General features: G+C 48.5%; 1 protein-coding gene across 1 annotated transcript; it reads right to left on the bottom strand.

The window, feature by feature from the left end:
• Nucleotides 1-584: 584 nt before the first annotated feature.
• On the bottom strand, nucleotides 585-26,124 carry TDRD10 (tudor domain containing 10). The gene is made up of 12 exons (XM_019711893.3): nucleotides 25,988-26,124; nucleotides 25,609-25,688; nucleotides 24,698-24,756; nucleotides 14,957-15,027; nucleotides 14,191-14,347; nucleotides 4,791-4,833; nucleotides 4,396-4,486; nucleotides 3,485-3,632; nucleotides 3,092-3,237; nucleotides 2,717-2,871; nucleotides 1,202-1,272; nucleotides 585-1,001 (listed from the first exon to the last, which is right to left on the bottom strand). Coding segments are annotated over exons 1-12 (1,056 nt in total). The 5' UTR covers nucleotides 25,990-26,124; the 3' UTR covers nucleotides 585-968.
• Between the last annotated feature and the right edge of the window lie 315 nt (nucleotides 26,125-26,439).

The raw sequence follows: 26,439 nt of genomic DNA, 5'->3' as shown, positions 1-26,439 counted from the left end.
TATATGCTGAGGTCGGATAAAACGGGGACCCGAGGGCAAAACTCATTCCAGGGAGCTGAGATCTGCTCGATGGCCTCGATGGCTCTCTCTGAGCTTATCACCAGCCCTGGCGGAAATGTAGATTGTGTTTTTAGTAATGTGTACTGTGAGCTGTCCTCTGTACAATGTATTTTGTAATGTATTTTTCTCATCTACCAAAGGATGAAACAAATAAAGTTATTTAAATAGTTTGGCTCTAATAAATTATTTAAAGAAATAATGGGGGGTCCACATTCCTCTGACATAAAGGGATTTGAACACCACCCATTCTCAGAGAAGTGACAGGAACGTCCTCCACTTTTCTTGTCACACCTAATGCTCTCTTACGACCTTAAGTGTCGGGTCCAAATGACATTACAAAAAAAAAAAAAAAAAAATCACAGCCATACCATCCTGAATCAATTTTCTTCCCTCCACTAAGAAGGCTAGAAGAAACGAAACAAGCTCTTTCAGGGTGGGGCCCTACCTGCCTCGTGCACAGCCTCCCCGTGGCTAGAAGGGCAGGGCTGGGAAGGCTGGCTAGACAGCAGTCCATCACCCCAAAATCGTGCAACATGCCAACATTTATTCACCATGGTGCTGGCTCACTGGTGAAATGCTCCCACCTGATTCTATGATGCCAGGAATGCCAGGAAAACGAAGCATTGGGCCCCTCCATTCCCCAGCAACTGGCATCAGGAGAGAAATACACAGCCACCTGAGGCTTTCGACCGCGTGGGAGCTGCCTGTGTTTGGTTCCAATGGTCATGCTGAGTGGGGAACGGGAGACACATGACAAACAGACTTCACTCTTTTCTGAGAGGCGATCTAAGGGTAGAAGCAAATGGGAATGAAATCGATCCCAGGGCACCAGTGTGGCCTTTGTCACCCCAAGGCCTCGAGAGTGGAAGGGAGACGAGAGGGCAGGGAACGTGCCGGTGGGAGCCACGTTATTTAAACTCTTCAAACTTCAGGATGTGCGACTGGAAGAGAAAGAGAAAGTCTCCGTGGGAAGGCAGGACTGCCCCCAGCCAGGCCACCCGACCCCTCGAGCCACGGATAACATTGGTTTATTCTAAGGGAATGCCGGGTCCTGGGGTCCTGGCCCGGCAGTGGCCTGCAGCTGAAACCCCTGGGGTGGGCGCGGAGGGAGAGTGGCCGGGTGAGATAAAGGGGCAGTTACCTCCAAGTTCAAAGTACCAGTGATTTTTCCCTTGAGGATGCGGTTGATCACCTGACATGAACTCAAAATGCCTGCAAAACAAAACGACAAAACCTTGGAGGCTCTGGGTCAGGTGGCGGGGTAGGGGTGGGGGGCAGGGAACGAGAGGCCAGGGTTGCAGGAAACTGCTGGGGCGGCAGACCAGCCCTACCAACAAGTCTCTGCGAGTCCGTGCCGCTCCGCTCCCGGCTGCCCGGACAGAATGAGATGATAAATGCTGGGGGGCAGGGAGGGCGCAGTGAGAGCATATACAAGGAGGAGGCATCACTACTGTCGCTAAAATAATTACAGGCATCTGGGATTTTACACTCTCTAATGGGAAAATCTGGGGACAGGAAACAGTTCACTCGACCCTGCTCTGCGCATTTGGGCTGGAGAAAGGCAGGTTAGCGGCAAAGACGCTTTCGCAGGATGAGCCAGCGTCCAGATGCTGGACGGAGGCACGTCTGCCCTCACTCAGTTCCCACCATCCTGCCCCCACCCCAAACCCTGGCCCCAGACCTTGGCTCCATCCCCAGCTTTGCCATTTTGTTGCTATGAGACGTGAGGAAGCTCCTGTCATTTCTCTGGGCCTTTCTTTCCACATCATACAGGGAGGACACTGAACAGACACCTGCCTGCCCTCTCAGGGCCGACTCAACGTCCACACGGGAGCGGAGCATACCCCCGTATCTGGGTTGGGCACTCTGGTCTCTCGGACAGACTGGGAGCTGCCCTTTGGGGCAGGGGGCTCCCCTAATCTGGGTACCCACCAATACCCAAGCAGTCAGGCTCAGCCAGCCTAGAACTCCGGAGCTTGGCAGGGGTGTGAGTCCCAATCTGGGCAGCAGGGGGCCTCATCATGCAGTGTCCCAAGGTGACCTCTGGGTGGCGCCCCTGACCACTGGGCACCATTCCCCTGGCCTCCCAAGGAGCCTTGGGGAGGGCAGGCACGGGTGCCGGTGCGCTCACCTCCGCTTCTCCTTCTGATCCCCCAAAGCATTCTTTCATCCTTTCACAACTCACCTAACCTCACTCTTGAGAAGGGGCCCCTCCATTCCAAGGACATGGAATCTGAGGCCCCGTCAGAAGACCCTGAGTCCAGTGCTCTCACACCTACCACTGGTTTTCAAAATCCAGTTTTCTTCTGTTACAGAACCCTTTTCCAATAAAATCTCCAGCAGAACTCGTGCATAAAACATGACCGCTGAGCGGCTCCGGCTCAGGGGTAAGACGTAAGACGCCTGCCTTCCCTCCCTGCACCCAGACAGCTCAGCTTTTGGGGCAGCACCTGTTGGGGCCCAGAACCCAGGTGTGAAAACTAACAGTGAAGAGGTGGCTTGGCAAGGGGCAGGCAGATGCCCCAAACGGGTGAGAGCCAACGAACAGAGCTGGAGGCACCGAGGCCTGGCTGCCCTCGCCACGCCCCACTAGGTCCTGGAGGCAGGCAGTGTCCTGCGCCTGAAGTCGGCAGGGCCAGGCCGGAGGGCGTCTTACCTTCCTCCAGCATGAAGGGCTGAGTCAGAGGGGGGATGGCCCAGAAGTCGTCGCTGTCCAGGCTGCGCAGGGACTGCACCGGGATGGTGGCCAACTGGCCAAAATCGATGAACATGACCACGGCCCAGCTGTCCACGCGGTCCACCACCCAGCACCTGCCCGGAGGCGGGGGTTGGGAAAGGGGGTAAGGAGGGTTGTTCCACCCATCCTGGACAAACAGGGCTTCAAGGTCAAGGCTACGAGAAGCAGAGTTCCTTTAGCTTTTCCCCTTCCTTGGGTGGGGAAGTGATGATGATCAGAGATCTCGAGAGAGGAAGGAGCAGGAGAGAATCCAGAGTCGGGAGGAGGGAAGAAGGGGCCCCGCCTGGCACACACCTGTTCCAGGCCCACCCGTAATCGCCCAGGTGATGCTCGGCCAGGCCACGGGTCCCGCGCTGCACGACTGAAGGCTGCAGGTAGGGCTGTTGCTCCTCGGCCACGGCCAGGGCACCAAACAGCGTCTGCATGTTCTCCTGCAGGGTCTGGGGATGCCACACACACAATGGGTCACTGCCTGTATCACGCCATACTTGTCGCTGCAGGTGTCACCCGCGGCGCCAGCACCACTCATCTGCCCCAAGGGAACCAAAGGTATGACGAGGTGGGACAGAGAACGAGACCGAAGCAGGGTCGTCCTGGATGCCACCCCTGCCAGGCCCGTCACCACGCTGACCCCAGGAAGGCTTGGTGAGAAGGCACCACGACCGAGGGCCACCAACGAGCCCGTACCTCCGTGATGTGCATGGCCCAGAAGAACGGGGTCTGAGGGACGACGCTGGTCACGAGCAGCCCGACCTCCCCGCCGACGTTCCAGATGGTGGCCAGCCAGCTCAGGTCTCGGAAGCATTCCCTCAGAAGCAGCACGAGGAAGGGTCCCCTGGGGATGAGCAGCGCCACACAGAGAAGGTGACGGAGTGAAGGATGTGGCTGACACCTGTCCCGGAGGCCCAGGCCAGGGAGCCACCCTAAGCAGGAGGGTCAGGCCCACCCCTTCCAGATGGGGACGAGACACGTGCCTAACGCAGGGGTGCAGGGTGGGAGAGTTTGGGAAGAGGCAGTCCCCAAAACAGAGACACCCCCGGGAGAGATGGGCCAGAGCCCTTGCTGGTCCGATGTGAGCCTGCCAAGCGCTTCCGGAACCTCCACACAACACGTTGAGCTGTCCCCAACCCAGGACACCTGTCCAATGCCCTAGTCACGCCTCCCTGTGTCTAACATGTGCCAAACTTCACCCACCCACTCCGATAACTTGATCACCTAAGTCGCATGTGGCCAGCAAGGTGAGCCTGCTGCCCTGAGAAAACCAAAACCACTCATCCTGTAGCATCTGAACTCAGAGGATTCTGGTGCCCTCCCTCTGCCCCCGACATTAAAGGTGGTGTCCACTGCTAAAGCAGAACATGGGGACACGATGATCTGGCGTCCAGGGTGGGGGACAGTCACAGGCCTTCAGTGTACAACTATGGAAACACTTTTAGGTGCCTGTGGGTCACAGCCTCCGAGCCTGGCGCAGGAGTTCCTGAAAACTTCACTCCCACACTGGTACCACCCCTCCCCCTTCCCCCATCCCCTAGGGACCCAACGATATTTGATGTTTGCTGTCCCCATGTGCTCTGGTGGCCTCGCCACACCTCGCTAACCTCATTTCCATGGGAACTGCAAAGACGGCGGTCCTAGGTGTCTCTGACTTCCGGGCGTCACTGTGAGTTTTAGGGATGAACCGTGTACAAGCTGGAAAGCAGAAGATGGAGTCGTGGAGGCATCAGAGCTGTCCCCCCCTCCCCCCAAGGCCCTGGTCCCACCCGCAGAGGTAGGACAGGATGGGCCAAGAGGCCACATCCCTCCATTCTCAGCCACTAGATCCTCAGGTGGGGAGAGTGTGCTGGGTAAGAGTCGTTAGTCAAGAAAGCGTCCTAGAACAAAGGATCATTGCTACACTGAGGGGTAAACGGGACAAAGCTGGAAGGGAGGCTGGGAGAATTAGTCAAGAGCTGCAAAGACACGCCCTGGGAACAGATGGCAGGTCGGGCCTCACCGGTGATTCTGGCCGATCCTGGACGGGGAGCCTTCTGCAGAACCTGGGAGAAAAAGGAACAGTGTCACTTAGGCACGGCAGTGTTGACTTTTGTTGATTTACAAGTTGAGTCACTCCAGGTGGACCTGGAGACAGTGTCAACAGCCCCTGCGCTGACACGGGCTTTAGCTGACTGGGGACACCCACCCACGTTCTCCCTTCTCGCTGGGATCTTGAGCGAAGCAAAGAAAAGATGCTCAGAAACGGGGTCGGGGGGAGGGCTGCAGGGGAGCTCCGTCAGGGCTACGGTTCCAGAAGCCCAGGGCTGCTCAGCCTGGGGGGTCCCTGCTGGCACTTCTTGGAGGAAGTGCAAATGGTTACTCTGGGTGTGGGGCTGCATGGAAACAGGAAGGTATGGCACCAGCGCCTCACTAGGGCCCGGCAGCCCCCCAAGTCACGCGGGCTTCCCTGTGCCCCGTTCTCACCAGGAAAACCCTCAACCCAGCTAGAGGCCCCAAGGGCCCTGCTCTGGCCGCTGCCCACTCGGGAAACACGTCTGGCCGCCACTGCCATGTGGACAGATGCTGCAGTCCCACCACAAGCCCGAGTGAGTTTCCTGTTTCCTCTCCTCTCTGAATGGACTACTTCATGCTGTCCTCAGACCCACCGCGCCCCCAGCCCACCTCAACCTGGCGAACGGGCGTCTCCATCGGGGCAAACTGGACACAGGGGCACCAGGGTCCCTCATCTTCTCACCTTGCAAACCACCAAACTCCCCCCCATGCACCCCGCGTCATCCCTCCTGTCACCTTGGCCACTGTGTACCTGCTCTGCTGGCTCTGGGTCTCGTACCATCTCACCTTGTCAAGGCCAGCTGCCCTGCGGTCATGCCCCTTCTCCCTCACCGCACCCCGTGTGGACGTCTCCCACCAGGAAACACGCTCTGCTATGCATGGTTGTAAAGCCCTGGAATGGACCCCGCATCCCATCCAGCTGTCACCTTTCTCTGCCCCCTTCCTTCCAAGTCCTGTTGAGAGTTCTCTCTACTTCCACACCTGGCGTCATCCCTTCCAGCCGGGCCTCCCTGAAACGGCTCTGCAGGGGGTCAGCAGTGACAGTCACGTCACCGAGCCCTCATGGTCTCGTTTCTGGACTGACTTGTGGTGTCCCACCTGCTCCCTCTTTCCAGAAACACTTCTCCGGACATGGCACGCACCTGGTTTTCATTCTCTCTCACTGGCTGGCCCTTTACATGAGCTCAACCAATAAATGCCGGCATACCCCAGGACAGGACCTGGTCTTCTGCTCCCCTGACCCCTCTCCACGGTCACCTCCAGCTCTGTCGCTTCAGGAGTCAACAGTACACGGCAGACTCCCAACTCCACATCTCCAACCCTAATTGCTCTCTGGAATTTAATTCAAATACGGAGACGCCCGCTTCACAGGACAGCTAAGAGGCCACGAGGCCGTGTGTCTAAAATAGAGCCTCCCGGCTTCCTCAATGCGAGTAAATTACACCCAGAGCTAGTGAGTGGCTCAGGCCAAGTTCATCTCGTTCCCCGTGTCCAACTCGTCATCACGCCAAGTCACGTCTTCCTCCAAACACCAGAACCCACGTACCCCTCTCTATACATGCACCACCCCAGTCCTAACTATTGCCACCTTTCTCTGGGACCATAGCAAGTGTGCAAAGAGTGCTGCTGTCACACTGGCCCCCACATCCAGTCGCCACCCAGCAGACGTGATCTCTTACGAACAAAAATCAGGTCACCTCACTCCCGATTACAACCCTCCAATGCCTTCCCACTGTGGCTCCAGATCAAACCCAGTCTTCACTGTGGCTGCCACGAGCTGACCCTCCTTCCCGCCGGGCTCCTCTCTGCCCACGCTCCCCTCGTCCCACCCCGTCACACCGTGGGGGCACTGGCAGGTGTCAGCTTGGAACGTTCTCGTCTTCGCAGGATACGCTCTGATCTATCACTTCTTCACAGAGGCCTCCCTCAGGGCCATCGAAAGAAGAGACCTCTCACGCTGCATCACATCACCTCATTTTAATTCTCTGCCTGGCACGTGTTATCTGGCATTTTCTTATTCGTTGGATTACTGTATGTCTCTGTCCATTGGAATATAAGAGTCATGAGAATAAGAATCACACTGGTCTTCTGACAGTTACCTCGAGACCGCCGAGGTAGCCCCAGGGCCTAGAATGGGGCTGCGTGCCTACTGGGCTCTCCGTAAACATATATATGTTGAATGGATGGATGGATGGATGGGTTAGTGGATAAATGGAAGGAAAGGGGAAGAATGACCTGGGGCGAATTGTGAACTCTCGAAGGCTGGGTTTCCTCCTGTACCACCAATCCCATCTGCACTGACGTGAAGATTTAGCTGGGCTCGCGTCTGTCCAGGACACGACACCCAGTAGGTGCTCAGTAAGTGGGAGCAGGATGAGTGACTTCCTCCCGTCATTAAATGAGTTCCCGCAGCACCGATCAGAATGGAGCCTACAGTGGGCCCTCTACCAGTGGGCTCCCTACCACTGGCGGCCATGAGACCCAAGCAAACCTCCACGGGAAACCCTCTGCCCCACCCCCGTGTCCCTACAACAAAGCAAAGTGACAGCGCAAACAACTGTCCTCTCCCAACCACAGAACGTGCCTTTTATTCCGACGCTCCTAGGACTGTTCTAAACACGGACCCGAGGAGCAATTATCAGCAGCGGTTTCAAGCTAAAAATTGTTATTGATACAGAGACATTTGAAACCACTTCTGGCCTAATTATTATTCCCTAATGATTTGAGACATAAATATAACGAGCCCGTTTTGACAGTTTGTGAAATTTTCGGAGGAAAAGCCACATAATTCTCACCATACCAGGCCCGAACCCCAAAACAAACCTGCACTCTCAGGACGCGTGCGGAGCCCAGAAGTGGCCACCTGGACGCCACCGAGATCAAGGCGGCATCTCAGTGTCGGCCCAAGCAGCCGATTTAATTAATTCTATTGTTGCCACAAGCACAGTGGCCCAGATCAATCACCAGCTGTCAACAGTCTCCTTCCGTGTCCTGGGACATTGCTGCCAGCTGGTCAAGTGACAGCTGAGGAGACCTGGATGAAGTGAGAAAAGTGAGAAAAGCAAACCACCGAAGCTCATCCTCTAATTGTCTCTTCTCTAAAACAATTTTACTACAAAATATTCCAATTAATAAATCCTCTCCCCAGAAAGCAATGGTAAAACTTGACGCAATTGTCAAAAACACCCGTTTCGGGGCGGCCAGGTGGCTCAACAACAAGGCTGACGGTTCAATCCCCGCATGGGATGGTGGGCTGCGCCCCCTACAACGAAAGATTGAAAGAAACGGCGACTGGACTTGGAGCTGATGGGCCCTGGAGAAACACACTGTCCCCCAATACTCCCCAATAAAATTTAAAAAAAAAAACCCATTTCAGGACTCTGGAAACTGACCAGAAGCATATAAAAAAATTGAGAGCGTCTATTAAAAAACAATAACAACAGACCACGGGTCCTTGGAGACAAACAGTGGGAGTCAGTTGTTTCAGTCTGGAGCTTCTCACACCCCCACGCCCAGCTCCTCCCGCTGACAGTCCTACCAGGGTGGGCATAGCTATGAAAACCAGGGGCGGCTGCCTTCATTGGAGCAGGTGGTGGCAAACCCCACGAGCCTGGGTGTCGTCGAGACCAGCCAGCCGCGCAGGCTTATGGGAAAGGCCAACACTGCAGCCTGAGGGCACCAGCTGGTGGCTTTTTTGCCTCCTTGTCTATAAAATGCCTACTCCTAGTTCTTGCCCAATTTTCTATCCGGTTGTTTCCTTTTCTCATTGACTTTTGGGAGTTTTTAATTTTGCTCTTCCAACATATTCTGGATCTGAATCCAGAGGCGAACACTTTTCCTATAAAGGGCCAGAGAGTGATGGTTTCAGGCTTGGCGGCCCGCTGGCCTCTGTCGCAACTACTCAACTCTGCTAATGTGCGAAGACAGAGACAATAAGGACATGAATGCGTGGGGCTGTTTTCTAATAAAACTTTATTTGCAGACACTGAGATTTGAATTTCATATGATTTTCATGTGTCCTGAAATAGTATTCTTTCGATTCCCCCGCCTAACGTGACAGGAAGCTTCGAGACAATAACCACTCTATTCTAGCTAAACATGCACACACAAAGATGGCCCCACGTCCGTGCACACCAGCAAAGACGAGCAGGGAGCCTAGACTTTCACCCTCATGAGGGTGTGAAGAGTCACCCCAAAACCTCCACCCCGTGTTACAGGAGGCCAAGTAGGCAGCCAGGAATTTCACCCCCGAACCAGTATAAAACCAGCCCCTCCGCCACCGCCCCTGCCTGTGGTGTCAGTAGAGACCCCCTGGGAAGTCTGGACTTCCACACCCACCCAGCAGTAATAAGAGGATAAAAAAAAGAGCTATAGAGTAAAATATCTGCAAACCACATATCCAACAAAAGACTAGTACCTAGAATATACAAAGAACTCTCAAAACTCAACAGCAAGAAAACAATCCAATTAGGACATGGGCAAAGGAACGAAAAGAATTCATCAAAAAAGATATACAGATGGCAACAGGCACATGAAAAGACGTTCAACATCATCAGCATTAGGGAAATGCAAATTAATCCACAGTATCACTACTCACCTCTCAGAATGGCTAAAATAAAAAGCAGCGACATCAAATACTGGAGGGGATGCCGAGAACCCCTCAGACATTCCTAGCAGGGATGTAAAACGGTACAGCCACTCTGGGAAGTTTGGCTCTTTCTTTGAAAAGTAAACGTGCAACGACCATACCACTCAGCAACTGCAGTTTGGGGCATTTATCCCCAAGAAACACACAAACTCTGTACATGAATGTTTAGCAACTGTATTTGTAATAGCCCCAAACTGGACACAATCTAGCTGTCCTCCAATGGATGAATGGTTAAGCAAACCATGGAGTAACACTCAGCATTAAAAGGGAATGAACACAGTTGGTATATGCAACAACCTGGATGGATCTCCAAAAAATTATGCGGAGTGAAAAAAGCCAGGCCTGAAAGCTTACACACTGCGTAATTCTATTTATATAACATTCTTGACATTACAACAGTATAGAAATGGAGAACAGATTAGTTGTTGCCAGGGGTTAATGGGAGGGAAGTGTATGTGGCCATAAAAAGGCAACATAAGGGATCCTGCTGGTGATGGAAATACTTTGTGTCTTGACTGTATCCACGTCAATATTCTGGTTGTGATATTGTTTTGCAAGACGTCACCAATGGGAGAAACTGGGCAAAGAGGATAAGGGGTCTCTCTGTATTGCTTCTTACAACTGCATGTCAATCTAAAATGATCTCAAAATATAAAGTGTAGTTGGTTGGGGGGCAGGGAAGCATCCTCAGCTTGCCAGCAGCATAAAAACAGGCAGTGGGGCAGAAGCATCGGAACCACTGGCCAAAGTCTGTGGACCCCTTTCCTGATCCTTTGTTGGTCATATTACTGCAAATATCTCCTCCCCGTTTTCAGCTTGAATTTATCTTCCTTCATACTATCTTTCAAGATGATAAATTCTTAATTTTAACTCATCCTTCTAGTCTTTTTCTTTATGCCTTAACAAATTTTATTCTACTCTGGACTTCTAGCTGCTCAGAATCTTTATTTTTTAAATCATAAATTAGTGCTCAATTTTATTGAATGCTTTTGCTGTGTCTATTCAAAGTTATCATATGGTTTTCATCCTCTAATCTGTTAAGGTAGTGAAAGACATTTATAGTTTTTCTAATAGTAAATTGCTTTTGTATTTTGGGGGGAAAAAAACAACTTGTCATGATATACAACCATCATTAGCCACTATTGACCTTATCTTGCCAATATTTTGTTTAGAAATGTTGTGTGTGTATTCATGAGGGAAACCAGCTTGCAATTTTTCTTTCTTATGCTGTTCTGTCTGGTTTGATATAAAGGTTATACTGGCCTCATACGGAATGAACTAGGGAGTATCTTTCTGATTTTATTCTTTGGAAGAATTTATATTATTGCAATTTTCTATTCCTTGTCAATTTGGTAAAATTTACCTATAAAACAATCCGGACCTGGAGTTTTCTTTGTGAGAAGATTATATACTATCAGTCAACTACGTTATGGTTATAGGACTATCAGGGTTCTCTGTTTTGAAAATGATATATTTTAAGGAATGTGTCCATGTCTTCAACTTTTAAATTTATTACCACATTATCTTTTGTTTGAACCTGCTGGGTCTCTTTCTCATTACTAATATTAATTTATGCCCATTTCGCATTTTTTCTTGATTAATCTTGCCAAAGATTTTTCTATTTCATTAATCTCTTTAAAGAATTAAATTTTGGCTTTATTGATACCTTCCATTAATACCTTCTATTGTAGCTTTGTTTTTTATGCTTTATTAAGATATAACTGACACATAACTGCAGCTTTGCTTACAAATTTTAAATTAAAAAAAATCTTTTTAAAATTTTAAAAGTTTTCCGTCTGTTCTCTATTTGGGTTTATTTTTACTTTTTATCGACCTCTTCAATCAACTCTTAGCTCACTGATCTTCAACCTGTCATCTTTGCTCATTTAAGCATTCAATACTATCCATTTCTGGTCTCACCGTATCCCACAACTTTTGCTGGAAACTATATTCCTATTGTTTAGCTCTACGTATTTTTACATTTGTTACGATTTCTCCTTTGACCTATGTGTTGCTTACTCAGGAATGTGTTTTGAAATTTCCAAATGTATAGAAACTTAGGTTACTTGCTTCCAATGTATGTTCCTGGGAAAACACATCCATCAGAAAAGGAAGCAAGGTGGGCCCCACAACAACGTCTTCTAGTGTTGTTGAACTGACTCCCCCACCCCAGACAACTCTAACACTGGACAACATACATGAACTGACCACTTCTGGCATAGACTAATGATAGTAGACAGCAGAGGGCAATTTGCCTGAGAAAAGGAACACACAGAGGTGGAGGTGAGGCCACAATCACGCTGGCCTTCGGCCTGGGGCATTTTTCCAACCACAGCAGAGGGAAGCAGAGCTGGAAAGTCAGCAGCAGTCTCTCTGGGCAGAAGAAGCACAGATAAGAAAGAGTTTGGGTGCCGCGAATTTGTGGGACAGGGGATCGGAGAGGAAGGAGCCACAGAAAAGTCCCAGAAATTGAGAGGCTCCTCTCAGATCCTGGGTTGATTCCTGAGTTGACCGTGTGCAGGGTTAAGTTCTGGGAGGGCCTTCGACAGAAAAGCCACAGTAGGGGGTGAGGGAGAGGGAGCGGAGAGGGACACAGGTGTCATAGGTCTCATGGCGCTGGGGAGACAACGGAGTTCCAACCAGCCTGAGTGGAGAGACGTTGGTGAGCACCTGAGACCCTCTCCTGAGACCCTGGAGAGCCAAGGCTTAGGAAAAGGATTTTGTCCAAGAACTAACCCTCCAACTGAAGTATACCAATCCCAACAAAAAAAACTCAACTTGAATAAGATGAAAAGATTGGCTAGTAATTTCATTTTTGCTAGAAAAAAAATTCAACACTATTTAGAGAACATAATATAAAATCTCTACAATATAACATTCACAATAGCCAACATACAATAAAAAATTACTATATTTATAAAGACACCTTGACCCATAATCAAGGAGGTAAATTGTCAATAAAAGCAGAGTCACAAACGACCCAGAAGATGATTGAAACTGGCAGAAAATGATTTTATAATTATCATAAATATGTTAAAGAACGTAAAAGAAAAGATAGACACAATGGGTGAAAAGATGGAAGATTTCAGCAGAGAAATGGAAAAACAAATAACTAAATGGAAGTTGAAAAATACACTACCTAAAATGAAAACTCACTAGATGGGCTTAATACTGTGTTTCCCCGAAAATAAGACCTAGCTGGACCGTCAGCTCTAATGCATCTTAATATAAGAGGTCTTACATGAATTTTTGCTCCAAAAGATGCATTAGAGTGAGTGGTCCGGCTAGGTCTTATTTTCGGGGAAACACGGTAGCAGATTGGGTGGGCATAGCAGAAAAGATTAGAGAATTCCAAGACAGGTCAGTTTGGAAGTGGGAAAGCTGTGATGGAACACATATTGAGACCAGTTAACAAGGTGGTGTGAACGTCTTCAACAGCTCAGAGGGCAGCTTCAGAACAGGCAGAGGGCTGGGTTCAACTGGGAGCGGAGTTTTGCAAGATATGAGCTAGTGAGTTAAGGGAGTTAAGGACGCTTGAACGAAGGTAGTTATAACTATGGAATCTCAGCTAAGTAGGAAAGTGAGAGGGAGTCAAGAATGTGTTGAATAGTGAAGAAATGGTGGGTGCAGTGGATTGAGGGTCCTAATGTGTCTAATCATTGGGCTTTAGACACTTGCTACTCAAAACATGGTCCCAGGACCAGCACCACCAGCACCGCCTGGCACTTGTGCAAATTCCCAGGCCCCGCCCTAGACGTACTCACTCAGGTTTTCTGTGGGTGGGGCTCAAGCTGTTTAACAAGCTCTTCAGTTGATTCTGATGCTATTAAAGTTTGAGAACCACTCTTCTAGAGTAAGAGAGCTGCAAAGAAGCGGGGAGGGACAGAACAGGATGCCTGAAATGGATATTCTGGAGATGTTCGGTTATGAGCAATGACAAGGTCTGAGATATAGCTCGGGGAACGGGAAACTGTGACCGGATGCAAGAAAAGATCATTAAAAATACAATGGTCCAGACTCTCAGACGGGCCATTCACATGGACCCTGAATTTGAATGATGACAGGAGAGAAAGACAGTGAACCAGAAACCGAAGGTATCAGTGAATCAAAGGGCGTGGCAGAGAAAATGGTGGTAGGTGACTGCTATGAGGTCAGTACGTAGTACAATGTGACAGTCTGCTCGCCAAAACGCTAAGGTTTAGAGAGAAACGAAGAAAAGTCGTTTGGAACAAGCAAGGGGGCCACCTCTGACAATTACTGTGGTGGTTCCAACCCACCTCTCAGCTTCTCCAGCGACAGCTGACCCTGTTACCTGCCCGCCAACATGCGTTCTCTCCTTCCTCACTACAGAACCCCAAGTTTAGCAACACTATGCCTATTTGAAAAACGACATTTCCCAGCCTCCTTTGCATTTAAGGCCATGACTTGCCGTCTTCTACAAGAAAGCTTGTAGAAAAGTGGTCAGGGCTTCTGAGAATGTGCCTTTTCTGAGGACATAGGCCTCCTTAAAAACTCCAAATCTCCTGTACGGGATCTTGCCCCTGACTGTTAAAGGTCATAACAGTGGCCTGATTTCACCCAAGCCCCCGCCTCCTCCACAGTGAGACCAGACTGAAGGAGGATGGACAGAAAGCCAGGTGGGCCACGCTCTGGAGAAGGAGCGTAAAGCCACCAGAGCACGGAGAGGTGGGACACGTACCGGCAGCTCCCGGGGCCTTTTGGCCACGTCAGGGGTCCTCTTGGGACAACTTCTATTGGAATTCACGTACAGTTTTCGTTTGTGGAAGAACCTCCCGTTCAGCTCCTGCACCGCCAGCGCCACTTTCTGCACAGAGCCCAGATCCACGAATGCAAAACTGGAAAGTCAGGAGAGGGGCAGCTCTGAGCACATGCAGGGGAGAGGTGCAGGGGGGCCAAGCCCAGTGCAGGGAGTCTCCTCTCTCCCTCCCCTGCAGCCATAGAGCAGGGCGCTTCCAGATACACAAGCAAGTGGGGGGCTGGCTTGGGTTGGGGGTCTGGGGATCAGAAGACGTGTGCCAACTGTCACTATACACCACATGGCTCCAGCTTTGGGCTTCCTTCATATGACTCCCGCCAAAGTTCAAAGCACTGTTACCGCCTTGGAAATAACAAAGGGAAAATATGAGGAGGTCCAGTTTGCAGCGGTAACAAAGGCTGAGGGAGGTAAGGTCACTTACCTCCTATCACAACACAGAGCAAGGACATGTTACCAAAACTAAACCCAGGTCTCTGGACTCCTAAACCAAGGCTGTATGCACAAAACAGTATTGGCTGCCAAGTCAGAAGGTTAAATGTGGAACAGGGGTCTCCCAGGTGTCACTTTGCCAAGGAACAGTGGGTATGGATTTGGGAGCTGATGAGCTAGTCTGCAACGTCAGTGCATCAACAAAACGGACCAAGAGGAAAGGAGCCACTTCCCAAAGAAAACAAAGATTCGTCCATACCATTTGCAGCCGCTCTGGACTTTGTGCACGTGGAACGGACTGAAGTCCTTCAGAAGGTTCCGAAGATCCTCCTAGAAGGGCAGGGTTTAGAAGAGAAAGAGACCCAGAGACAACACGCACAGCCGGGTCTCAGGGCTTTTGCTCTCCCACCAGCTAATCTGTGAGCCACTGAACACAGACTTAATGCAGGTCTGTGATTTGCTGTGGGCGCCAGGTTTTGTGGCCTGCTTTAACCAAACCTCCTATGCGTGGCCGACTCAGTCTTGTGTTCACAGAAACCTTCCTTCATTTCTCTCTTCATGCCTTCAACAGACCTACAGCAAACACGTGCTCCGGGCAAGCTTTACGCTGAGTGTCCCAGTAGATACTGATGTGAACTCAACATTAGCCTTGCACTCAAGGAGCTCCTAGTTTGGCGGGACATACACGAGGCTCGTCCTACCGATGGGGCAGAGTGAAGCCTGAGTGGGCAGCGCCCTGAGAGTGGACATGTGTCTCTGGTCAGCTCCCACCCACCACCTTCTATGCAAGTCTTGCGTGCCCCCTTGCCTCACTGCAGCCTGGCCGGCAGCGCCCAGGGATAGGGTCGCCTGCCCCCTTCCTGGACACTTCCCCCTACCCATTCTCAAGTCTTCCCCGTCTGCCCGCAGGCTGCCTCCCTCCCCAGTGGCCCCCACTCTGCTTGCCAGGCGTCCTCGTCTGTCTCAATACACACACCACCCACTTTCTTTGAGGCAACATCGAACCCTGATGCCCTTTTGAGCTACACCCTATCTTTCCTCTTTTCTGCCAAATGTGTCGAAAGAGCCGCCTCCCCTAATGCCTCTGTTCCCACTCCCTCCGGACGGCCCGCCCGCTATGGAAAATCACTGCCACCGACCCCACCTCACAGGCCTCCCGCCCGGCTCCCACCTGCACTTCTCCACACCCTCCTTCCTCGGCTTCCCCAGCAGCCCCCTGCAGTTGTGAATGCCACCACCATGATGAAAACCCATAGGTCCCTAGAAAATTCTATCTTGGGAAAACAGTGTATACTAGTCCTACAAATCTTCTAATCAATCTCAAGTTACTTTGTTGGCTGAGGAAAACAGAAATGCATTATGTATACCTCATTCTTCTCAGTCTTCATGTTTGTGGTACATTTACATTCACCTTTTCTAATTGGCTTTACTTTTAAATATTTAATGGTTCTTACACACGAGTCCACAAAGAGGCTGAGCTACAAGCAATTGCAATTGGTGAGAACAAGCTTAGCATTTCCAGTTTACAAAGCACGTTCATCTACCTTACTCCATGTGATCTCTAAAAGCAGCCTGTGAAATGCCCACTATTACTGTCCTCATTCCCAGAAGCATAAAATAAGGATCAGAGAGGTTCAGTGGCTTCCCTAAGGTTGCACAGCCACGTACGAGTCAGGATTTGCACCAGCGCTTCTAACTTCAAATCCGATATTCTTTTCATTGTATCATGCCAAACTACAGCTTTCTTCTCTCCAGCTTTTGCCATTATTAAAATAAGATAGGAAACTTTTTAATAGTTTTGTATCTTCTAGAGCAAGTGTCAGAAAACCACAGCCTTAGGCCAAATCCAGCCCACTGTCTTTTTTATACAGTTTTATTGGAACACAGCCACACAAATTCATTTGCTTATTGTCTAGGCTGCTTTCATGCTACAGTGGCAGAGTTGCATATCGGCAAAGGAGACACATGACCTGCAAAGTGTATAATACTGACTACCTGACCCTTCGCAGAAAAAGTTCACCAACTCTTGTTCCACAGCAGTGGTTCTCAGTGCTGATTGCAAATAAGCTTTAGCTGGAGAGTTACTTTTTTTCCTTTTTTAACTACCAACGCAATGCTGGCCCATCCTAGATGAACAAAACCAGAATCTCTGAGGTTGGGATTAAAGCATTGATATTTTTTAAAAGCTCTCCAGAGGATTTTAACATGCAGTCAAGGTCACAAACTATCAAGCAGATTCAGGAAGTACTAGTTTTCATAAAATGTGCTTGAGGGTGAGAGAAGAACCACCACCACCACCACCACACACACACATACACACACACACACACACACACACACACACACACACACACACACAAATACAAATACCAAAAAAACCTAAAAAAACAAAAAAGTTGCCAACACCTTTACATCCGTGGGACCTCAATCAATGTTACCAGTGAGGTCATCCCGCCTCAGATGCCGTTACTGTTTCCACCCGTGGATAAGAACGCCTCACATCTGAAGACACGCCCTCCGACTTTCTTTTCTGCCCCTTAATACAGTAGTTGGCCCCCCTCATCCACAGAATATACACTGCAAGCCCCCCACTGGGAGCCGGAAACTGTGGACAGTACCAAATCCTATATATAGTGGTTTCTCCTATACATACACACCTAAGATAAAATAAATGAGGCAAAATAAGAAAGTAACAAAAATAACTAATAAAAATAAAAGTTAGTGTCCGCAGTGTGAGAGCACAGGTTTCATCACGCGACTCAGATCGGTACATAATTTAAAACCTATGAATTGTTTATTTCTGGAATTTTCCACGTAATATTTTCAGACTGCGAGTAACTGAAACTGCAGAAAGCAAAACTGCAGATAAGACTATAGTTTAATTTTATTTAAAAATGTCTTGATCAATTATAGATTTGAAGGAGGCTTGCTACATTAAGCTAAAATTGCCTCCGGCCCCTTAGGGAGTCCTTTACATCTCATTTTAAATAATGGAATGAAACTGACTAGAACTGTTTAAATTACAAAAGCATTAAGTGTTTATTATAGGTACATTTAAACATACGGAAAAGCAACCTAGAAGTATCACCTATAATTCTACTCCCAAAACATAAGCACTGCACGTCTATGCAAACATGATGGGGTCACACTGTACCTCTGCTTCATAACCTATTTCACTTAACAACACATGCCCTTCGATCAATCACGACCCCAAACAGCAGGTATGGGATCTGTAGCCGACTATTAATTATGGCACCAGTGTGTATGGACCACGGACGGGGTGCCGGACAGGTAGGTTAAGGTCCCTGTATGCTAAACAAAGCCATGCCCATCAGACCAGCAGCAATTCAGCAGCTGGACAACTCCAAGCACAGGTGAGGACAGAATGCACGCTGCTGGGGGGTGCAGGTCAGTCTCCCCTCCGGGTCCAGCTGTGTGCAGTGTGGCCCCCATTCCACACCCAGGAACACACAGGTCCTATACATACTCACGCACAGCTGATAACGTGGATTCTTATTTCACGCAGACAGAAGCCAGCAAAAGGGATCGCCCACACCCCGCCAGCACATCTCTCAGCCTCCCCACATCCCTGTGAGCGCCCCTCGACATGGAGGACCTGTCCTTGCTCTAGTATTTACCACCTGACTTATAGACACATAACACCTCTGACCCCAGGTCCTCTTCCTGCTACCACCGTTTTCCTGCTCTCCTTTATTACAAAATCCTTGAAAAACTTGTCCAAACCTACTGTCTTTATTCCTCACTCATTCAATGAATCTTTACTAAGTGTCTCTTCTGTGCGAGAAAATGTTTCATGCACAGTGAACAGAGTAGACAAAACCCCCTCCCCCTCCTACTCTGAGGAAGACAGATCGTCAATTAGGTGAGTAAGTAATGTGCATGGTAAGTTCGATAGTGGTAAGTGTTAAGGAGACATCTAAAGTAAGAGAGGACGGGAGTGGGGTGTTGCAATCCAGGGGGGAGGGCCAGGGAGGGCCCTCTGAGACGGTGACACCTGAGAGAAAGGCATGCTAAGTGGAGAGAGCAGCAAGTGCAAAGGCCCTGGGGCAGGGCTGAGGTCCAGGATGGACGTGGAGTGAGCAAGGGAGAGGGTGGGAGAGGGCGTAGGAGATGCAGGCACAGGGCTGCTGGGACCAGCTCGTGTGGGGCCTCAGGGGGACCCACTGGAGGCTGCTAAGTAGAGGGGCGCTGAGATCTACTTACCATCTTCTAGGATCTCCAGCTGCTGTGAAGACAGGACTGAAGGGGATCAAGGACAGAAGGGAAACAAACCAGAGGCCACTGCAGGGATGAGGTGAGAGGATGGCTGCTTGGGTCAGGGGAACAGTGGTGAGTGATGCCACATGCTCAGATGCTGGATATACTTCACTTTTTGTGATTTTAAAAAAATTTCCAAACGTACATAGAAGTAGACAGGTACAATGAATCCTTGAAACCCATCACCAAGTTTCAACAACCATCAACGTCCTGCCACAGTTGTTTCATCTACCTTTCCACCCCTCATTTGCTAGAGGGTTTTAAAGCAAATCCCAGGTATCACGTCATTTCACACTTAAATACTTTATACCTCAAAAATGGATATTTTCTTATTACGGAGATACAATGCCATTATCAAACTAAGAAGATTAACAATAGTTTCTTATCAACTAATAAGTATATTTCACCAACTATCTCAAAAATATTTTTCAGTTGTTCTGTCCAAATCAGCACCCAAACAATATCTGATTATATTTGGCTGTCGCTTCTCTGAAGTGTTTTTTAAATCTCTTTCAATCTGTATCCGATCCCATACTTTAATTTCTCCCTGACTTGGACTGGTTCTAGAAACCAGGTCAGCCGTCCTGTACACAGAGTTCTGCTTCTTTATGATAGCATTTATTAATAACTTGACCTTGTACCCCGCCCCCCCCCATTTCCTTTACACTGGAAATTAGCCACTGAGCATTTAGATATTATGACATTATGACCACGTGTGCGCGTGCTGGAATACTTTATAGATGGTATTCTAGCCCAATAACAATGCATCACTTTAGGGGGCTTATATGTGGGTGTCTCACTTTTAGTGATGCTAAATTTATCAGCAAGTCCAGATGCTGACAGACTGACCCCTCCACTGTCAAACTACCCATCAATATTTTTCCTAATCAATTTACCAACCCTAACCACTATCTGAAATGGGGATTTTATTATGGGTCTGCAAAGTGATGCTTTTCTAATTCCATAGTTTCTTCTGCATTTATGAACTAGACTTCCTCTGTAAAGGACTTTTTCTCCTCTACTAGGGTTGTTTGCCTGAAAATAGTGTGTGTTAGAAAAGCAACATAAACACTCTTTCCCTTTTAATTATCAAGTTTTACGTTAATGAACTGTTGCCTTTCTACCTTCTATTGCGTCCAGCAAGTTTTATTCCTTTCTCCCTTCTTTAGGCATCATTACAAATGATTGCTTTTTTATCATCGGTGAGTTTTAGTCAAATGAAGTCATCAGTATTTTTGATGTATAAATTGTCCCATCTTTGGCCGTGGGGCCTCCTTTTCTGCATGTTCTTGTGTCTTTTTATTTTTATTTGGAAACTTTCGACATAGTTAGAAAATAGTATAACAGATGCCTACATGCCTATCACTTAGCCTTAGTTTTTACTTATTTTTATCTTTTCTCTTATACTGAAAATCTTTTCCTAACATTAATCTAACTGCCTGTTTCATCCTACTTTAAATATGGAACAGGTTCAAATAACAATACCAGTCTCTTATTCATAACACGGCATTTCCCTGTTTATTTAGGTTCCCCTTAATGTCTTTCCATAAAACCTCATAATTTTCCGTATATATGTCTTATACAACTTTCATTAGATTTCTACCTCCTTGTATGGAAATAAAATTGTCTTTTGTATATTTATTTTATATTCAACCACCCTGCTAATTCTCAACAATTCTAACACCTGAGATTCTTTTAGGCTTTCGACTTAAGCAACCGTCTGCAAGTAATGACAGTTTTTTTTCCTTTCCCATTCTTACACCTTTCATTTCTTTTTTTCTCACTTGCTCTAAGACCGCCCATAAAAATGTTAAATGGAAGAGGTGGCAGAGGGACTCATGTCTTGTGCTTGATTTTAAAATACCCTCCCCAGGGAAATGTTTTCTGGGTATTTTCTGTGGAAGCTCTTTATCCGATTTCGGACGTTTCCTTCCACTCAGTTTAAAGGTTTCTTCATGAATTAGGTTTTTCACTTTATCAATGGCTAATTTTTAGCCTGAGGTTCCCAGACCATGCAGGTAAGTTAAATATAAACCCCAATTCACATAAAACCAGACCTATTGCTATGTGTTCTTGGGGAGATTGCTAGCCCCAAGCACCCCATTTCCAGGCCAATACAGAAAAGCTTCCTCAACAGCACCCCGGGGCCAGTGAGCAAAGGGCTTGTGGTTCACACTTTCACTGAGGGCCCTGCTCTTCCAAGATTTTGCCTTTGCAATGGCGTCAGTTACCGACCCTCCTCGCACAGACCCAAGGTGTCATGTCCTACCCTCAGATGGCCATTATAATCCCAGCCCTTTGGTTTTTGAGGCAAAGACCCAAGGCACTGGCCAGACTCCTGGTTTGCAGTTACCTGCTTCTTTCGTGCCCTCTCAATTTTCCTTACTTTCTTAGATTTCAGCTCCTCGCATGCATTTAAAAAGTGATGTTTCTTATATGTTAGCCTCTTTTTCCAAGTATTTTCTTGTGAGAGAGTTTTCAGGTTGCCCTTCTGTCATAATTATGGACACAGAAGGCATCTGAAAGTTTTCAATCCATCTGGCATCGTGTAGGTGAGTACAGTCAGCAAAAACAGTTTCAGAAAACTGGTGAGGGAAGAAAGCACACTCGTGGATTCAAGAGTAAGTGACAGATTTCAAAACTCACTACAAAGCTATAGTAAGCAAATGCAATACTGGCATAAATAGATGTACAGATCAATGGAATAGAGAGTCCAGAAATAAACTCCTACATTTATGGGCAATTGATTTTCGACAAGATAATTCAATGAGGGAAAGAAGAGCCTTTTTAACAAATGATGCTGGGACGAAGGGCTATCTACATGGAAAACAATGAAATTGAGCCCCACCTGACACCATACACTAATTCAAAAAGGATCACAGGTCTAAATAAGTGTTAACACTGTAAGAAAACATAAATCTTTGTGACGCTGGATTGGGCAGTGGTTTGTTAGACAGGACACCTAAAGCAAACACAAGCAACCAAACCGAAAACAGAAAATTAGACTCCCTCAAAATTAAAAACTTTTTCATGTCAAAGGATAATATAAAGAAAGTGAAAAGACAACTAAATGGAAAAAAAATATTTGCAAATCATATCTGATAAGGCACATGTACCAGAATATATTAAAAAACCCTCTTATTTACAAGTCAATAACAAAAAGACAAATCAAGTTAAAAAATGGGCAAAGGATTGAATAGCTACTTCTCCAGGGAAGGTATGTATACAAATGGCCAACAAGCACATGAGAAGATGCCCGTGAGCCATCAAGCAAATGCCAGTCAAAACCACCATGAGCTACCACCACTTCACATCCACTAGATTGCCGCAGTGAAAAGACAGGTTTTCACAAGGAAGTGGGGACACTGGAATCCTCCGACATTGCTGGCGTGAATGTCAAATGGAACAGTTGTTTTGGACAATGGTCCGGCAGTTCCTTGAAAGTTAACCACAGCGTTGTCATGTGACCCAGTAATTCCACTCCGACGTACATCCCCCAGGGAAGTGGAACATATGTTTACACAAAAACGTGTACACCAATGTTCAAAGCAGCATTATGCATCATAGCCAAAATGTGGAAACAACCCAAATTGTGGTATATCCATGGACTAAAGTATTATTCAGCCATAAAGAGGAAGGAAGTAGTGAGACAGGCTGTACCTTGGGAGACACAAAGTAGATGAATCGTTTCCGGGGGCTGGGAGGACGGGGAGGGGGGAGGAGGGACAACTGATGGGTGTGGGGTGTATCTGGGCGGTAACGAAAATGTTCCGGAATGAGTGGTGATGGGTGCACAACCTCGTGAGTATACTAAAAACCACTTAATTGTACACATTAGAATAGTGCATTTGACGATACGTGATTTATATCGCAATAAAAAAAAAGATGCTGGCTATTGTTATTGCTGTGAGTAATAAGTCATCCTTTGTCTCTGCTCCAAGACTTTCATCGTCTACTAACAACCCTGAAACTGCCGCAGGCAAATGTGTGGGTTTGTACGCAGCGTAAAGAAGGTGTTCTTGATGGGGCATTAGGGTCATCATCAGAAATTCCCTGTTCAAATTCTACTCCACTAGCTCAAGTCTTTCTTACGGGGCTGGTCTGAGTCTGTAGGTTGAAAGGAAGCACTGTGGAGAAGGCTGCTTCTTCTTCCTGTGAGGGGATGAGGACCAAAGTCCCCCACCCACTGTGTGGGCAGCAAGGCCAAGCAACCCCAGCGCTGGACTTTGACACAGGGCTGAGGGAGAGAGCTGGCAGACCTCCCAATGCCTTGCCTACCCCCCGGGCACTGCAGGAACCACCTGTAGGGGCTCCTGTACCCATTTCACTGTAAATAAGAGGTTACACCAGCCTGCCAAGGAGGGGAAGGGAAATCAGAGGTCAGCCAGGAGTTGAATCCATGTCCAGTTGCCCCCAAGTACCAAGCCACATAATAAGACATGTAAATAACTCACCCTAAGAAAAGATGGACCTATTTTTACGTTTTTATCTGACAAAAAGAAGAAAATGGGATTGGAGCACAGAGTGAAGCAATTCGTTTTGACCCAATAAATGAAATCATATTCAATCAAATCAGGTGCCAAGACCCTCCCGAGCCCACCCCTTTGACTGAACATGATTTCATTTATTGGGTCAAAATGAATTGCTTCGTTCTGTGTTCTAATCCCATTTTCTTCTCTGTCAGATAAAAACATAATAGGTGCATCTTTTCTTAGGGTGAGTTATTTACGTGTCTTATTATGTGGCTTGGTACTTGGGGGCAACTGGACATGGATTCAACTCCTGGCTGACCAGTCACTGGCCCTTCCTACAGCCTTCGCTGCCTCATCTCCAGGATGGAGACACCACCCACCACCCAGAATTGTAAGTATTCAACAAAACCACACTAATGAAGCTTTTACCCTATTTCCTGGAGCCTGATAATTAAAACATAGTATGCGGTGCAGAGGGAATAACGTGCAACTTGAGCAGAGAAGATGGGCGAGGGGGCACGGAGACCAGGACATTTTTGGAAAACGTTTAGCAGGAAGCAGAGTCTCCACAAAAGTCAGTTTCGCTCATCTTTCTTCCAAGATTAAACTCCTTGAGTGCAAAGACTAGGGTATTTCTCTTTATGCTGAAGTTCAAGCACATTATTTTACGTATAGCAGACGCTCGACAGTAAAAGTCAGGGGATGCTTCAGTTTGGTAGATTACATTCCGCTTTCCTGTCCTCTGTACTTCAAATGCACTTACGACACAACTTAAGTACGTATGTTGTTCTGTAATTATTTCTGGTTTGTTGGTCTGACCTCCCCGAATAGACAGCAAGATTCCCGGGGTCAAAAAGGCTCTGTCTGCGTTCTACTCTCTGCGTATGCAGCCGACGGACTCCATTGGTTCATTTCAAAGTGAAATGGATGCAGACGTCTGTGACCACAGAACCCTAATAAGGCCCCTTCCTAAAAACAAGCTGCCTCACTGCAGCCCCACCATCCACCCACCGTGATAAGTGGGGTGACTAACATGGGATGCTTAGGGGCTAACCAAGCTGGACGCTAAAACCAGGAAAAGTCCAAGACACACCGTGATGGGTCGGTCAGCCTCGTCACCAGCTGTGACCGCCTGCACGTCTGTAGCTCTGAGATGTCTTTACACACCAGTGAGATTCAGTGACTAGCAGATTAGTAAGTCATATGGGGGCGACCACAGAAAAGAGGCAGCTGCTCAGAGGGTAGGGTACCTCAGAGATGTCCGGAGGGAGATTGCCGATATACACCTCGGTCTCTCTTTTCTTGAATCCTAAGAAAAATAGCCAGAAAAAAAAAAAAAGGCATAAAGTTAGAAGATTCAGAGGAGTTGGAACATATGACAAGTAACACATTTTCTTCGATGTTCTCTCTCTCTCTCTCTCTCTCTCTCTCTCTCTCTCTCTCTCACACACACACACACACACACATATGCACGCGCGCGCGCACACACACCAGTCCTCCCCTCACGAACAGTGTTATACGGTGCTCACTCATTCAGCGAGCACTTATCCAGGCTGTGGAAGGGACCCAGCGTTACATCACTGGCTTTGAGGCCGGAGCTCAGGGTCCGGGGACAGAGTCATTGGCAGAAATCCAGAGCTTTCTTGGGAAGTGTCAGGACCAGGGGTGTTGTGTGTCAGAGTTAATTAAGGTGGAGGAGGGGAGGAAGGGCAGGAGGGAGGCTGAAGGGAACCCAGGCAGAGGGGCCAGTACTCGCATAGGCACGGAGAGAGGTGCGGGAAGCCACACGCGGTCAGGAAGAGCCAGGCCGTGCGTGGGTGCATGGCGAGAGGGGGCAAGGCCACGTGAGGACCTGCCACTGGCACTGAGCAGTGGGCGGAGGGTTTCAACCACAGAGGTGATTGTGACACGGCTGGGGTTTAGAAAGATCACTTTGAAGATGGTAGAGGGTGAAACGGGGTAAAGTAAGAATTAAAGGGAAGCCAGGAGGCTGGAGCAGCCGCGGCAGTGCAGGGGGGCGCCCCCGCCCCTGTACGGAAACATGGTAGCTGATGGGAGCAAGGGCATCCCAGGTTTCACCCTTGAATAGAAACTGAGTCGATTAATTAGATGTAGGTGTAGACGGATGGGTCCCAGCACCCAGCCCCTCGGGTTAACTCACGTAGAGACTTCTGTTCCTCCAACACACCATTCTTCCCCAACAGTTCAGCCGAGGCTCGGGAGTCACCGCTGCTCCAGGACCTGTCAAACACAGTTCTTGGTGTCCCCGTCCCACGCCAGAACTCCAGCAAAAGGAGTTTGGGCATAAGAAGCAGGGCCCTCCCTGCATAAGCCCCGCCCTCTCCCAGACTCAGGTTCCAAGCCAGGAAGCCCTCCCCTGGACCTTTTTCATGCTACTAAGTAAAGCACAGTTAGGGTTAGAATCAGCAGGCAAGAAATGCGGGGACAACGTCTACGCTCTGGGTGGGGAGGCAGGAAGAGGCGCGAGAAGGCTGCCTAGGTGGATGGAGGCTTGTTTAGCGCAAAGGCAAGCAACTTACATGCTGCAGCTTCTTCCCCACAGCACCTCCTGCAAAGCCAACCAGCCACAGTTAGAGGATAATTCACCAGCACAGCACGACTGAGTAGCTCCTGGGGCCGGCAGAATAATGCCCGCCCCCCCAAGGGGTCGACGTCCTAATCCCCAGACCCTATTAAGAATGCTGGTCACCGGTTCCAATGTGGGGTCTCCATGCCACCAAGCAACGCTGCAAACACTCCCTGGGTGTCCTCCAGTCCAACTCAACTCTGACACTGTGTACTGGGAGACAGCATCCGACTCCATAGGTTAAGGGCTCAGTCCCACCGGATGCCCCCTCCCCCCTTCAGGTGCCAGGCACTTGCAAGCCCAGATTATCTCTCACCTGTGCTTCTGACTGGCTAGCGATTGGAAGTTCCCGAAACCCCCTCCTGGGGAATCACTCAATTTACTAGGGCGGCTCACAGATTTCAG

This window comes from Rhinolophus sinicus, chromosome 7, assembly GCF_057876585.1.
Source record: "Rhinolophus sinicus isolate RSI-liver-muscle chromosome 7, RSI-T2T, whole genome shotgun sequence".
Taxonomy (NCBI): Eukaryota; Metazoa; Chordata; class Mammalia; order Chiroptera; family Rhinolophidae; genus Rhinolophus; species Rhinolophus sinicus.
The sequence above is the reverse complement of the archived record's forward strand: the minus strand, read 5'-3'. Positions and strand labels throughout refer to the sequence as shown.